Raw genomic sequence first — 16,762 nt, forward strand, 5'->3', positions numbered from 1 at the left:
CATTCCTGCAACTGAGTTCTCCAGCCCCCTTCCCAAGCCTGGGCACCTCCATCCACAGTGCTTATCAGGCATTATTTGCTGTCTCCACTTGGTGTGGTGAAAGTGGGAGCTGATTTAGGCCAAAATCGCGCCCTTTAATTTGCTGGTGCTGTTCATGCCAGTGCAGTTTTGAAGATGTTTTAATCAGAGAGTTAAAAGGTAAGCTTCTTGCACAGAAGAGAAGGAAGAAGAAAATGATAAATGTAAATATTTTAGATGATTTTTGGAATGGGGAAAATACTATTGTTAATGCATTCATCTAGTCTCATAATAAATGCCAGCATTTTAATTTATTATCAGATGCAGCAAAGAAACTGTCAGTGTAGTGAACAGCTACACACTATCAAATGTTATTCACTGAGATGTAGTTTAATTCTTGATGGCTTTTTGAGTTGGAAGTTAAAGAACACGTAATGTAATCGTTTTGCAAAAATCCACTTTACGGGCCTTTTTTCATTTTTTCTTCCTTTTCTAAAAAACACCGCAACCCCCCAAGTCATCCTGCATCAATGGATATGAATATGAAATAGTTGAATGAATGACCTAAGCTCGCACAATGAAGATACCATTTTAAATGGCCTAGATAATTTGGCATCTTTATTTGTTGAGAATCTGACCTAACACAAATTGTATCTTAGATCCAGGCAAACTAGGGTACAATTGCTGGAACTTCAAGTGTGTGACATTTGTCTAATCCATGATGAAAACGTCAGTAACTGATCTCAGCAATATTGTTTTACCCATTGTGTGCTGACTTCAGCATTCGAATATGGGACCTATTCAGGCATTGATGCTTACAGATTGTAGCTCATTGATTTTCAAGCCTCCTACTCTTCAGAAAAACGTTCTTAAAATGTGAAATAATCTTTCTGGATAAGTATTAAATAATCTGATTTCTTGTGCCTTCTAAAGCAAACCTTGACAAAGAAAAATCAGTCACTGGCAGCAGATGGGATGATATGTCTAATATAGCTCTGCTTTCTCTTTTTTCTGTGATTAAGTTGTATGTAGACCTCTTGAATGTAGAGTTTTCCATATAAAAAGCTGCTATTAAGGCCATGAAGAGATTTTCAGGGATTAGCAAGTGCTGCCTGCAACTTTCTGCATTATTTAATACACTGTCCCTATTTCAGTACATTGACTAGTTTCTTTTGTCTCTTTCCAGAGTTTCCACATGAAAGCCTTCAGTACTCCCGACTTGGTAAGAAGAGTCATTTTTTTCCCATGTGATACTTATCCTATTGATTTTAACAGAAATGCACTTTCATTGAGCTTGCAGATATGCAGAATGTGTCTCAAGAGCAGTGAATTTTCTCAGTCTTGGCATCTTCATTCTTAAGAGCCTTTTCAAAATGTAAATTAGAGACCAAGCCTACAGAATCAGAAATTTTAGAGCACATGCTAATTGCAGAAATCTGAGATGGTTGCTCTGAATGGTAGGTTGTCAGTCAGGCTTGCATTAATGTGAGCTCTGAGGATTTGTATTGCTAGCTTAGAGTAACTCAAGAGGAAGCACAAATCTTTTCTCTCACAGGGATGGCAGAGCTAACTCCCAACTCTATCCACTTGCCCCTGAAGCTATTTTAATTATTGTGATCTTGTTAGCATAATTCAACAACTTTAAAAATTAATTCAATGCAGGTCAGTTAGAAACTGAAATGGTGTTTCTCACACTGCAAAATTACAGCGTTACACAGAGATCTAAACTACTGGGAAGCTATGGGGCAATCCAAGTGTTTTTAGGCTTTTGGATTACAGGATTTTTGAATCAATAAACTCTCATTTAAACTAATTGACAAACTAACCAACACCTCAAAATCCTGCAGCTAGTGTTTGCTTTTAAGCTGTAGGGTTATAAATAAATACAGTCATATGAAGATGTGGGGGATGTTTCCTGAGCAAGTAGTAACTTTTCAGTTAAAGAAAGTTCATCTTTTAGATAGATTAAATATGTTCAGAGCACTGCATTTGAAACAGTAATTTTTTGGAGTTCACTAGAAGGGAAAATGTGGTCTGATAGAAGAGTAAATGAGTTGAGAGATGTGGTGCCGTAGTCGATGCTTCCAACAGGCACGGAAATCACTCAGCAGAGGTCATTGTATTTCTGTCTTACGGTGTGGTTCAAGAAACCCAGGATGTCATGTCCTTGCTCTGACAGGAGTGCCTGAAGGATTCTTTGTCTGTCCTGCAGGTGGAAGCAGCAGGAGCCGTGATACTGCAGGGCTGGCTCTTGCTGCGGCAGTTCAGCATTCTCACAGACCAGTTCACGCACCAAACTCACAGCCTTGCTTGCAAGTTTTCAAGGCTGACTTGTTGGTCTTGAATATATTGCTTTATTATCATGAAAAGGAGGTTTCAAAAACTGTGTATTGACATATAGTGAAACAGGATATTCTTACCAGCTGATGGCAGACTGGAGAGTTGTAGTGCAGCTGGTTTGCCTTTGCAAAGAAATGGAGGTGTGAAAATTTCTGGGGAAGTCACAATAGTGGGCAACAGCAGGGGAGATTCCAGGACTGATTCAGAGCAGGCTACAGACTGCCAAAATGCTCTCAGCATCCTTGCCATGGTCTTTGAAGAATTACAAAACTAGGAACAAGATAAATCGGTCTGATTTGAATCATACAGGGAATGGCTCAAGCAGGTTTGGGAATTCTGCTCTCTGTCTCTGTAGAATTATAATAAACCTTTCTATTAAATTTCTTGCTTAAGCCTGCCTCTTGTAAGAAAGATAAAGAACACAGTGGTTGGTAGCACAACAGACATCATATGTGTGTAATGATGACTTAAAGAAGCTCTGGGAAACAGTACAAAATATCTACTGATGGAGGGAAGAAGGGGATGTCTCTGACATCCAGCAGATGTACTAAATAGTTTCACTGTCTTGTGCTGGAAACAAATGTACCAGGAGTGTCTTCACAGAGTTAGGCTCTGTGACAGGAGTTCTTCACCAGCTCAGTAACTTTCTTTGTGTAAGACTGAAGAGTAAGGTCTTCCAAAACTAATTTGGCCAAACTGTAAGCCATATGACTTTTGTGTTTATTGTGTCTTGCCCTGCCTGAATCTTCTGAGTACCAGCATGTGATTTTACTTCATCAGAGTGGTGGTACATGCAAGATTTTGTGCCCTGGAGTGAGAGCTGGGAAAGGTACTAATGTATGTGGAATTGCACAGTACAGGAGAAAGAGAGATCTAGAGATGACTGCTATGCACAGTCGGTGAGAGCAAATGTAACAGCAGCGGAGAGTATCAGAGGATCTTTAATGTGGTGAGTGTATTACGTTTTTGCCTTGTGAGACTGTCACTGCCAGCTGAGCTGCACAGTGGGGATGAAAATAGCACATGTATGAACGTTTGGTGCAGCTGTATTTAGGACATCATCTTTTAAGTCAAACCCTGTCTTCTTGTATCTAGTAAGAGCAGTTATGCAACCACTGCAAGAATGGCAAGAGACACAAGACAGGAAATGTTTCTGATGAGGATAAAAAGTGAATTGAGCTGGCAGACAGGAGCTCTTCTGGCTTATAAGAAAAGTGGAAGAGGAGATCCTTCCAGAGTCATGCTGGTGCTGAAAAATGTGTGCAGGAGAGAAAAATGAGAAGCTGAAAGAAACAGGAAGAGAAACAGGGAGAAGGATGAGAGACAAGGCAAATTAGCTGGGGGTGTAAATGAAGCCTGGAGAGATAGCCCAGTGTACATTAGCAAAAAATAGCACAGGAAAGGTGAAGCAGGATGGAAGAAATTTGGGTTGGACTGGGCTGAGAAATGAGCAGGAAATTAGAAATAAGATTTAACGTGGCTTGCATGTTGCTCTTGTTTATGTGAATATATGGGCAGTGAACTCTTCCACAACAGTTACTATCATATTACACAGCAATAAATGCTATCCCACCTACACATTTCCTATCTGTTGCTAACACAGGGGTCACTGTATGCACCTTTGACCAAAAGCCACAGCAGGTCTTGCAGATAATCACCTCAATTTTCCATTTCCAGGTATTGATTGTCCAGAGAGGACAGTAGAATTGAAACTATAATGATTGGACTTTTCATTCCCAGTCTTTGTAGTTTTGGGGGTAGCTCAGGCTACTGCAGGCACTTCACCATTTCCAACAAACTGGTTTTACACTAGGGATGGTCAATAACTTGCTACCAGAATCATTTATACTTGCATCCCTGTCTCAAAATTTGTAGTAGTTTAGGGACTGATGCAACCACTCAGGTTCTTTTTTTCAGCCTGTAAGTAACAAAGACAACTCTCTTTTGCTGATCAAATTCCTCCCAGGAACTTTTGGACAACCATGAGAGAGATTTCTTCTCTGTGTAAATATTTAAGCAGTTCTTCATTTACCTGTTCATGTATGTTTGTTGTACATTTTTAGTGGTACATTTTTATCCATGTACTAACTATGCACCCGAACTCTAATGTTTTCTGGGCTGTTACCCTTATCGTACTTACACTTTAATGGATGAGATAAGCTGCACTAAAGGTATCTTGTGTAAACTTCTGATAGTTCTTTGATGGCCTACAGACATGTTGATCATTAGTCCATTACCTATGTACTTATCCCTTAACAATCCCAAGCCATTCAGTTGCACAGTTTTGGTAATTCTAAATACAAGCTTCCTGTGCCTAATGCCTGCTTTAACCTTGCTGTAATAAACAATTGTAAACCCCAGATTAGGCATTGAGCTGGGACCAGGCCATAGTCATATGCCAGGGGCCAGTGCAACTGAAGAGGTAGTATGTTAGGTTATGTTATCCTTTTTCAACTTAATGGCTACAAAGTAGTGTATTTGGAGTGCCTTACTTTATGTTATTTTGTGCGTGCAGGAGACAAAATTTCCTTTTAGAACAACACATTGATGCTCTGAATCACTGAGAATGCCATTTGCTGAAAGTTCTCTTCCACAAGCCAAAAAGGGCACAGATCCAAACTGATGCTAAGCACTCTGTAGAATTTCTTAAAATGTAATTCATCATTTGTAGTAAACTTCAGAAAAAGGTACTTCTCACGTACTCATACCTTCTTGCTAACTTGTCAAGGAGCCCAGTCTAAATCACAGAAATAATTCAGCCCTTATAATACATTTTAAATGTTACCAGGTTTTAGCAAACTACACAAAAAATTTTTAGTTCATTTCTTTTTTAAAGGAATTTAGAACAATTAATGTGGTTTTGACTGAAAAATGTTTCCAGAAACCCTTTTCTACCAGTGACAGTGGAAAAGGGGATGTTAGAACAAGCAGGATAAAAACCTTTTCCAAAGTAATAGAAATTATTTGCTCAAATAAGAGTTAACATTTCTGTTGATTATAGTTCAGCTGATATGAAATAAATGCACTCTGACATATTAATTCTCCATAGGGTCACAGTCATCTTTCTAACACATACACTGTCATTTACTTAAAATCAATTCAGCTGCTAGTGGCGTTATTAACCTTCTAGGAACATTACATCAGATGTCTGGTTTCAGACTAGAGCTGTTTAGACACACAGGTTCCCTCTTGCACGTGCTGTGGAGGGAAGGAATAAAGCCTTGCAGGCAAGGAACTGAGCTGAGCAGTGGGAGGTGTCTGGGTTCACCTCCTATAGCTGCTACAGACTTCCTCTATGGCCACAGGCAAGTCGTTCTGTCAAAAAGCACAAGCACACACCTCACCAAATCCTTTTCCCCCAGTGGGTCTCTCTCCCTTCAGTAACATCGACACCATAGCGCATGGATCTTTTTTTGGATATGCACAAACAGGAGACTTTCTGCTCAGTCTGTTGAAGCTCATGGCCTTGAGTTAAACATCATAGCACCACAGCAGAAAGGCATTTTACAAGAAAGAATCCTGACCTCTAAAAAGGTTTCAGAAAGAAGTGGGAGAGAAACACAAAGTTGCTAAGTGGCTTCTTATAGCTCCTCTACCAGGTCAGCAGTAGGGAGAGGAACAAAACCCTGGTCTGTGATGCCTGCTGTTACTGATCTCAATCTAACAGCCTTCCAGTTGATGTATGGCTTGTTCCCTCTCATTTGAATTGTCACACACGTTTGGTTTTTATCTAGATGACTGGTTTTGTAAGATCTTTTTAAACAGAATTTTACTTTTTGCACCTGCTCTCTGGTGTGCCTTTGGTGGACAGACAAGGAAATTCAGTATAGGAGAAAAGTGCTGTGATGGCTTTATAGTGGGAAATCAGACTTCATAAATACAGCATGGTACCAGAGTGCATGAAAAAGAATTATTTGGTTAGTTAAACGTACCTTATTTCCAAAAGTCACTTGATATTTTCCTGTCTTACCAGAAGATGTTTAAGGAAGAAAGTGGTTAAATAACAGATAAGGAATCAAAGAGTTATGAATAAATGGTCAGTTTTCATGATACAGAGGTAACTATAATCTGGATTTATTAGCTGATGGATCAGACAATGATTATGGCAGTGACACTAATTAAACGTCTCTCAATGACAAATTAAAAGGAATAGGGTGTCCCATTGGGGACAATGAAACCCAGTGATCTCAGGCTTGGCCACCATTCTTGGGATAGTTTGGAATAGTAAGGAGAGAGCAAATAATCTCTCACCTTGCCAAAGAAATGGCCTGTTGAATGGCCCTTTAGCTCCAGACCTCTGGGTCATTAGATGTGCACTGGGATAGAGAAGTGTCTCTATGAGAAAAATGAGCTCAACTCATTTTTCTCTTTAGGCTGGAAATGAATAAACAGAGGGAGGGTGTAACAGTAATATATGGAGTTATGAATGTCATGTGGAGGTGGAATAGACAATCATGATTTAGTGTCCAATGAAATTATCAGGTATACAGACAAGAACATAAGCAAGGCTGAGTACTTTATTATACAGTCTCATAATTCAATTATAGAACTAGTTATTACAGAGACAGTGTAGCACCCACAAATGTCAATCGCTTTAAGAGTAAGTAGACAAGTCAGAAGAAGGTCCATCCAATATTCCTAAATACAAATGCACTTTGGCTTTGGAAGTCCTTGTGCAAAGATTGCTGAAATCTGAAGTAATCAGTAAAAAACTATGGTAAACGTGCCCATATCTTTACTTTTACCAAAGCACCCAGCAATGGCTGCCCTAAAAATATAAAGGCTGGCTAGGCAGACCTTCGGTTTGAACTCCAGTGTCTGTTTCTGTGTTCTTATGGTTACTGCAGACTCAAGCCTTTGGTATTCTAGTTGGTTTTGGTTTTGGTTTTATGTGTTTATTCACTGAAGGCTGCTGGAGACAGGGATTTCTCTTGCACTATGGGTGTGCAGTCTCTAATGGAGTGGGATGGGTCCCTGATTGTTCCCCAGGGCCTGATATGCTACTTTCATACACATTGTAATTAAAGTTAGGTAAGAGCCAATTGAAAATGTGCACAGTAAACAGAGAATCTAGTTTGACATGCTCATCCCACAGCTAAAGTTCTGCAGTTACTTCCGTGGGAACCTGGCACATTTTTTCCTTCCTCTAACTCTTCCACTTTCACAAGGCTCTCACTTAGAGCCACACAGTTCTTCACTGTCCACAAAAGTAAGTGCTGACTAAAGTAAGTACTGACTAGCACAAAGCACTCTGCCTGCAAGCTTTTTCCTTCAAAACTTCCCTCATGTGTCTTCCAGTGTCCCAGAGATACAAACCTCACACGTGCCATCGAGGAAGGGAGAGGATACTTCCTGGCATGGAACCGTTCCCTGGCTGTCCCAGAGATTTGAATCACTTGGTTGTAGAGCATCAGCAGTCAGCTCCAAACCAATTTTTCCCCAGCATTCTGAGTAGTGTCCAGACCAAATATCAAGCTAAAAAATAATCACTTTTTAATGTGTGAGATTAGGTTTCCTTTGGTAACTCAGTGATGGTACCAATCAGGATATTTTCTAAAATTCACAAGGACATCAATGAGGGCTGTTGACTAGAAAGATACACAGATTAGAAATATTGATTTTATTGGTTAGATTCTGATTTTTGGGTTTTCTTTTTGCCATTAGTACTGGGTTTTACTATACATATATATCTGGGCAAAAATAGATTGGCTTCACTTTAGTTTATATTGTGTTTGCTGTGAATAAAAACCGGATTATAAATATTTTACATGAAATTGTATTAAAAGATATGTGTTGTAGCTTTAAAGTTCATTTAAACACCCGTCTTATTCATTACTTTTGTAAAATCTTGGATTTTGCCAAGTATAAAATTTGGCTAAAGAGTGGGCAGATGGTAACTCAGTTATACTTTTGAATAATGTTGATTTAACTGGAAGGTCTGCTTGGTGCTTCACTTAAGGAGAATCTAAGGCAACAGGGGTCTACCTGAATGGAGTTATCAAGAGTACCCTGCTGGAGGTGGGATGTGAAAGATCTTCTCTGACAGCAACCATGAATGTCTCACCAGATAAGCCTTAAAAGGACCATCAGAGAGGAAATACATCGTAGCACCATGCCAGTGACTTTTGTTAATTAAGAACAATGCACCGTTTAGACCCAAGGCTGGGGACTGCTGCTTTGAGCTCCCAAGGCAATGTTTTGTTTGTAGAGCTGGGGAATGATGCAATGTTACTGAGACTGGCTGGGACAGGATGCAATCCTTGCAAATGCTCTCTGGTTGTTACTCTTTAAGAGGTGCGTCTAAAAGAAGATAGTGTATGTCTTAACCCTGGACATTCTGAAGGGGAAAAGAAAACAATGAAAAGCTCTTGAGCATCTCAAAGTCTGTGGATCAGAGATTTTGCAATGCATTCTTCCCTCTTGAAGGTGGTGTCCTTGAGCACATGCACATTCCTACTGCTAGCAGATTCCTATTGCTAGAGCAAGTCTGGGATCAAATCCCTCTCTTTAAATTTGATCATTGGTTCAAAATCAGAACCACTGGCTCTGAGATGTGCTTTGCCAAATACTTCGTTAGGGGCTTCTCTTAAACTTGCTGGGCCAGTAGCCCAGAATTGTGACTTCTGCCAGTTTGCATTCAATTGCTTTTCTTCATGTTTCCTTAGTTACCATATAAAACAAAATTTGCAGCAATGTTGTGGTGGAATGGGAGGAAAGGAGGATTTCCTAGAACCTTTGTCTCCTTTATGACAGTAATGGAGGATATAGTTGGCATGACATATTTCTTGAATCATAACTTCAATGTTTGTTTTACTCATGGCATAATTTCTAGCTGTTGCTGATACGTATGATTTACTGAATGAACTGTGCATTGATCCTGCATTACTGTGAGCTGACTGTAATGAAGCGATTTCTTTCAGACCACCAGAAGGAGCTATTGAATTCAAAAAGCCTTTCCTTCAAAGTAGGAACTCCTAGTACAGCAGGGCAACCCGTAGGATAATAGAGCAGGCACACTGTCTTCCTTGGAAATCAAGCCAAGGAGCAGATTCTCATTTAGGGTCTGCATCTTTTTCTGATCCACTGTACTGAAGAATCAAAACTGATTTTACAGGGTTTAAGATCCAAAGAGATGAGAAATCTATTGAGGCAGGTTTACCCACACATTTTTCCACGGAGTGTGGAACCTGCTGTTTTCCATTATGTCACAGCTCAGAGATGTTAGGCTAACAGACCTGAAAAACGCTGGAGAGTTAATGGCAATGTCCATAAGGATAAACAAAACCCGAAGTTTTTCTTATCCATGCTGACTGGCAATCAAAATGCACTGGCCACAGGTTAAGTGTCTTCTGAGGTGATATGAAGATGTGCCACTATTTACTGTGTCTCATGATCAGATTCATAAAATGAGGCATGAGATTTATAGCCCACCTTCTATGAGTTTGCCCTTTATATTTGACCAAAACCCCTTACACTAATAGAAAAAATATTATTTTGCTTTGGCCTGTCTTCCATTTACACCTTTTTCTGTCTGACAGCAGCCTGAAAGTTTGTGATGATTGCTTGAGGGTGGTGCATTCTGTGTGTCTGTGTGTGTAGCTTTGAATGAATATTTAAATTAATGCTTAATTAATGCTTAATTAATAAAATGCCATTTGTCACTAAGCTTCAAATTGGAATGCACTATACAATTTGGTAAGTCAGTGTTTCCAGCATATTAAAAGAATATTTGTTTTAAACACTTGTATTATGCATGTCTTTGGATTGACACATGGTAAAAATGTGTCTGAGGAATAACTTTTTCTAAAGACCTGCAGGCAGTGGTTGAGGCTGACTGATCTCAGCACTGGCTTTTATTTATGTTGACTTTCTTACTTTATAATGTACTTGTTCTCAAGACGCTCTGCTAGTACTCAGGCATAAGTCTGGGTGTGTACGTAGAATAAATCAAATATTGCTCTGGGAAGCTTACAGTGCAAATGGTAACTAGACATGAAAAATATACATAATAAAGTAACAGGAGAGAAAGGAGCAGTGAGGAACTGAAGGATAGTGGTGTGGAAAGCAAGAAAAGGTCTATTGACTGGACAGAATATATGTATTTTGGAGGTTTCATATGTTGGGCTTGCTCTTTGTTTTCTGTGCCTTGATAATGTCCAGTAGCTTTTTTCAGACATGATGATCTTGTGTTAGATACTATGCTGTGCAAAGGTGGAAATTGAAGGTTGTTCCCATCTGAGATTTAATCTGTATGATTGAGATCTAGGAAAAAACAGTTGGAAAATGATTACAAAGAATGGGTACTATAGGCAATGAGTTTTGTGTCAAAAACTCTTTATAAATTTATAAATGCTTTTGCTTTTTTTTTTTTGTAGCAGTATCTCACAGAGATGTCTTCTTCCAAAAACAGTTTAACATGCCCTGTGTTCTTTTTCTTGGGAAGTGGGAACTAGTTAGATTCAGCTATGCATCTGTAATGACCTTGTACCCTGACTATTGACATTTTCTGGAGTTATGGGGCTGTTGCTTTGATTAAAATGAGAAACAACCACCAATCTGTGCTCAGCAGCACAGTGGGCACTAGGACCATATCAGCCAAAACACCACAAGTTGTCATGCTATGGATTTTCATCCCCAGAGCTCTCTGTCATTGTGGCACAAACTACCAGAGGACCTGTCTCACCCTGAGCCTGACTTTCTGCAACAGCTATATCTCATAGAAACAACAGCATCATTAGCACTCAGAAGACAGTTTCCAGTCTTGGAAATATATCTTTTCTCACAAAGAAAACTTTCTCCTTTAAATTCTCCATAAACCTGTATCTTAAAGAAAAAAAAATAGCTTCTACTAAATTAGAGCAAGAAGACACTTCATGTTATTTTGCCTCTCTGACATCAAACTGGTGCTTAAATAATCCTTAAAGAGCCTAAATAGACAAGTAAATGAAGGGAGACAGTAAGAAGTCATTTGCGGAAAGAAACACCTTTCACTGTGCACGAGTTTCTTTAGAAATACACAAATATGTTACTATCAGTATATTATTTAGAGGGAGATTAATCTTATTTTATCTTAATGAAAATAACAAGGCTCCCTTATGACCTAATCACAGGAAACAGATGACTTCTGTCTGCCCAGTTAAACCTGGCTGAAGTGGCAGCATACATTGTTCTGTCCTTTTAAAATGTGCATCAGATTTCTATGCCTATATATGTCCCTACAAAATTCTACTTTTCTGTCTTATTCAGAAGTTGAGGATAATTGGACACTGGCTGGTTGGTTTGTTGGACTTCTTTGAAAGGATCCTGGTACTGGGAGTTGAGCTACGGGATTGCTTTGTTAGGATTTCAAATAATGGTTATGTGATGTGGCTTTTGTACCCTCTATACACTGAGGGCTTAATTTTTGCCAGTGCAGGCAATAATGTACAGGAATCCAGCTACATGCTGTCATCTACAGGTTTGGAGCATTCCTTAGCTCTTGCACGGTGCTTGGCTTCTTCTGGCCACAGGACTTAGATTATTGGAATAAATGAATTTTTACCGCATCAGATTGTCAATATACTTACGACTCCCCTTGGTGAGTCTAATCCATCCAATGTCAGTGCAACTTTTGTATGAGAAGGTATTTGTTGGCAAGAATAAAGGGTTCATAGTCTGGCCTCTTTCCAGTATTGCAAATTTGTTACTCGTGGTGCAGTTACTGACTAGTAGAAGGAAATATATTCAGAACATTTTGATGGCCTCCTCATTCAGTAGCAAGCATCTGTCTAGAGTCACAAACCAGACCCACAGAGCAAGTAGGAGAAAGTCAATGCATCTTTGAACTCGGTCTCAACACAGTATAAGTTTTCAGTATTAACCTCAAGTCACGTCAGCGTTCTGAAATGTCAGTACATACACTCCCTCCTTCAAGCAGTGCTGAGAAAGAGACAGTTTCAGAGGCAGTTGGTCCCACCTATGTTGCTCTATTGGCAGGGGAGAAAATTAGGTGACTAATGAACTAGAGACCTATTTTTGAAAAGATAAATACACATAAGAGAAAAGTTACCCAAACTAAGTCTGTTCTTTACATGATGGTGCTATGATGTGATGGTGTCAGTGAGAGCCGAATGCCTCTGCTGTGCCTATGAGGGAAGTGTCTCCCTTGTGTAGCATCTCCCACGTCCTGTAGCACAGTCAATGCATGCAAACACTCTTAATTGTGGCTATTATATGTAGTTTCCATTTTCCTTTCTTCTCTTGGATTTTCCTTTTCATGAGGGTAAATCTGCCTCAAGATGTGGAAAAAGTACTCTGAAGCAGGCTGAGGATCATAAGATCGTAGCTTTCCTGTCCTGTCCTGTCCTGTCCCTTTGACCTTTTTGTCCTAGTCTTCAGATTAGACCATCTGTGAATCTTGTTATCTAGTACTGTGCAGAACAGAGTGTGTGACTGATCTCTTGGCACAGCCAGTGTGTTGCCTTGGTGGGTTGTGTGGGATGAAAAAAGCACAATACATGCCTTTTCTGTCTGAGACTTGTTTATCTGCATGACATCCAGGCCGCTCTGGGAGAGCTCTCCCCTTGGTGATTGCTGGCAATCAAAAACAAATCAAATCAAGGCAAAGTTAGAGAAATTCTCCTATACAAAGAGCTGTTCTAAAACAAAGCTGCATTTTTGTGGTGCATTGTCCTGGCTCTGTGTGAGTCCTGTAAAGAGACAAAGGCGAGCAGGAAGGAAATCTCAGCTGCTTAGTAAATGCCCTAATTTGATTTATTTACTGCTCCCTTCCCCCACTCAAACTGTTCTGCTAACCTGTTAGTCCCAACTCAGACAAGTAAGACCTGCTAATCTGATTAGTCCTGACACACAGGAGCAAGGCTGCTGGGAAAAGCTGGACCCTTACAGCTGTTTCAGGCTTCAGCTTCGATCACAACGTTATGGGTTAGCTGAATGTATACTGCAGTGTGACAGAAGCCCGCAGCATGCACACAAGTGAGCAGTGTGACCGTCACTGAAGAATTCTACCCTGGGTCTGAGGCCACTGGAATACAAACCATGTTTCGTGTCACCTTCAATGTAGTGACAGAGAAAGTTACCTTCACCTTGGCAGCCTGCCCCTCGGCCACATGGAAGGTAAGCTCAGATATGCATAAAGTAAAAAAGGTTGATGGCACCATAAAATGTGCTTCTGAGCATTTTTCCCAACCTTAGGCCATGCTTGAGAAGTTTTAAGGGGAGCAATAATGTTTTAAGGGAATTGCACTGCAATGCAGCATATGCACAACTGCTTGGAATTAGACTAAATGGATCTCATTCTGGAGAACAGCTTACTTGTTGCCTTTTAAAGCTGTTCTCATTTGACTTTAAAAATAGCCAAATTCATAGTAATTTTCCTTATTCTGGTCTGGAAATACCACTTACTTATATTAACAGCAAATCTAGTGAGATATATAAACATGAGCTACTCATTTCTGTAAGGAAGGGACACTGTTTGAGGAGAGCTTTCAAGATTCTTGAGGAGAGCTTTCAAGATAATTTAGGGATTCCAAGGATTTGTGAAATATGTACCATGCTATGCTAAGTTAGAACACAATGCATCTCTATAATGAGAGACTAAAATTAAAAAATACCCCTTAGATGCATGATAATACTCGATGCATGACAATAATTTGGCAGAAGTCAGAAATGCTTTGCACATCAGCTCCTTCTCCCATCCATCAGTTCAGTTCAGATCTTCACTTCCTTGAAACAAATGTTCCCACCTTGTTTTGAAGAGGCTAACATTGCCAGGATGAGATGGGAACAGGTTCCTTCCCTTCCCTTCCCTTCCCTTCCCTTCCCTTCCCTTCCCTTCCCTTCCCTTCCCTTCCCTTCCCTTCTTTTTGCACATCAGCTCCTTCTCCCATCCATCAGTTCAGTTCAGATCTTCACTTCCTTGAAACAAATGTTCCCACCTTGTTTTGAAGAGGCTAACATTGCCAGGATGAGATGGGAACAGGTTCCTTCCCTTCCCTTCCCTTCCCTTCCCTTCCCTTCCCTTCCCTTCTTTGATATGTGCAATGCACAAACATAAGTAAATATTTAAAAGTAAAAGCTAAAAGAAGCTGTAGTACAGTGAAGTTCATAAAATGTAGTACATTTATTGATGAACTAAATAAAAAACATGTAAGAAAGTGGGCACAATTATATGAAAAAACAAGACGGGATGCCAAGCCAGCAGACGAGATGGCTTTGCAGTAGCGCTTACGTAAGTAATGCAAAGTTAATTTAGAGAAAGTTTTGTGGAGGGAGTATGTATGTTTTATCAGCCAGCTATTACAGCTGGAAAAAATCTGACGTGGTTTCAGGTGCACAAGCCTTCCATTTTGACAGTAGGAGGCTAATGAAAGACTGTTTCCCCACAACCTTACTTTGCTTATGTCCTTGTGTCAGCCAGAACAGCACTGGTATTGCAAGTTAATTTAAATCCTTTGAAACTGAAAGAGGTCACATCCTCCTGCTGTAGGAGGTAGGACAGAGATGTCTACTTTCAGAATGCTAAGTCTTTTTCTTCAAGAGTAAATGGCCCAGTCCACAGATAATGCTAAGATGTTCTGCCTTTCCACATAGCACAGCATGACCAGCAGATGAATCTTGCATGGTGTGGTGGGACCAGGATGTGGTGGCAGCTCTGTAGAAGGTGTCTTGGTGCTGGGAGGAACAGAGCAAGTTCTGTCCCAAATTGTTATCTTTCTACCCTGTGCTATGCAGTGTTTGTTTCTCTTAGAAATTAATTTCTGATTAGAAATATTGGTGAAAAGTTTATTTAAATTATCTGTAATTTGGCCTATTTAAATTATCTGTAAAATATTAATTTCTGTGATATTTTAATGAAAAAAAGACAGTACTCCTGCTCCAGACGTTTCAGTCTGTAGGGCATAAGCCCCACTGTTTTTGCAGTACATTGTTTTGTAAAAAGTAGTTTAATTAGAAGTGGGGGAGGTTATGGACACGGGACAGCTAGAGGGAAGTGACAGCTGAAAAGGGCTCAAGTTGACAAGTGCAAAAGGCTCAGAGCTGAACATGGCTGTTCACACAGGCACCAATGCCTGAAAGCCAAAGGAAGAAGGATCACTACTATAAACTATGAGCATCTTTATTATAAAGCCTGGAGGAGGGGACTGGGCTGCTATTTCTCACCTCTTTGTGTCAGTCTGCCTCCGCTTATTTCCCTGCTCCTTAGAGAATGGGCTGCTGGTACTTCCTGATCTGTTTTCAGGTGTGTAGCTGGTCAGCAGAGCAGAGGGCTGAGTAATCTGAGATGTGCGTGGGCTATAAAAATCAGACTGCAGTTGGTATCAGCTAGGCCAGAATCCCTCTTCAAAGGGCTTTTCAGGTTTCGCTCACTTGAATTACTGTTGCATTTTCAATCAGTTGCTGCTAACATTTGGGGAGTCCTGTCTTGTGCCTCTTTGTCTCCTGTACCTGGCTTTAAGAGCAGATAAAAAGATCCTGCAGCTATTGATACACTACAAACTCCTACCACTCATTTCCTAACCTGTGAACAGAAAACATGCTGCTTAGATAAATGCAATTCAAATTCACAGGGTACCAGCAGATTTAGTTACAGAATGTATTCGCTTAGGGAGGCTTAGCTATGCTTGAATCCAATTGATTTACTACTGGTGATTCGGCTTTGTTGAATCCCATCTGAACTGTATGGGGGAAAGCAGCAAAAACTGCTGGTTTGTGGCTTTCTATTCAAGGCCAGGAAATTCACTCGATGGGGATCAGCCTAACTCAGGGCTTTCTTGCCAATTGATGCTGCACTTTATCTCCCTGACATGGACAGATAAATGAGCTGGGGGAGGCTTTGCAGTCGGTTGGAGCCCAAGCTGAACGCGCATTGTTGCCAACTTTGGAAAGCTGCACAATGGCCCTGTCTCCCCAGCAGTTACAGCCGTTGGGGCAGGGACCTGTCGCCTGGAAGGCTGCTAAGAAATAATGATGTAAACTACTCCCTAAGGATGTGGGAACAATGTTCAAATCTTACGAAGTGGGCAATATCTGTGATAAGGAAACCAGAAAAATCAGGGGCTCAGTGTTCATTTTCTTTCTGCGGCAAGCTGAACACAGTGCTTCAGCTTGAAAAGGACTGGTGGGGAGGTAGGGTGGGAGGCGTGGGAAGCGGGCAGCAGCATGCAGCTTTTCTGGCTCAGATTAACCTCCCCTGTTGCTGCCTTAGGAACCTCAGTTAGACTTGCATAGAGCTACAGTTGTCTGCTCTGTTCAGCAAGTGTAAGTGCACATTAGCGAACAGTCTGTTCTTACTTTGTTGTCATGGCTCCTAAATACACCCCCAGCATTGAAAACCACTGTAGTAAATGCAGACAGTACAGAAACAGGCCGATCTATGGAATTAGTGCATGAGAACAAAGGACCA

The 16,762-nt window shown here is 40.4% G+C and overlaps 1 protein-coding gene across 3 annotated transcripts in view; it reads left to right on the forward strand.

Annotated features, from left to right (window-relative positions):
• SPATA13 (spermatogenesis associated 13) overlaps nucleotides 1-16,762 on the forward strand; it is a 169,233-nt gene that overhangs the window by 10,154 nt on the left and 142,317 nt on the right. Inside the window, exon 2 of one of the 3 annotated variants that reach the window (XM_017730766.1) lies at nucleotides 1,205-1,240. In XM_017730766.1, the coding sequence (XP_017586255.1) occupies nucleotides 1,214-1,240 (27 nt within the window). In that variant the 5' untranslated portion in view covers nucleotides 1,205-1,213. Of the gene's footprint in view, nucleotides 1-1,204; nucleotides 1,241-13,247; nucleotides 13,474-16,762 lie in introns of those variants that run through there. The other 2 variants (XM_017730768.1, XM_017730765.1) reach the window with 2 other exon arrangements.

This window comes from Corvus brachyrhynchos, unplaced genomic scaffold (genome assembly GCF_000691975.1).
Source record: "Corvus brachyrhynchos isolate BGI_N302 unplaced genomic scaffold, ASM69197v1 scaffold363, whole genome shotgun sequence".
Lineage (NCBI taxonomy): Eukaryota > Metazoa > Chordata > Aves > Passeriformes > Corvidae > Corvus > Corvus brachyrhynchos.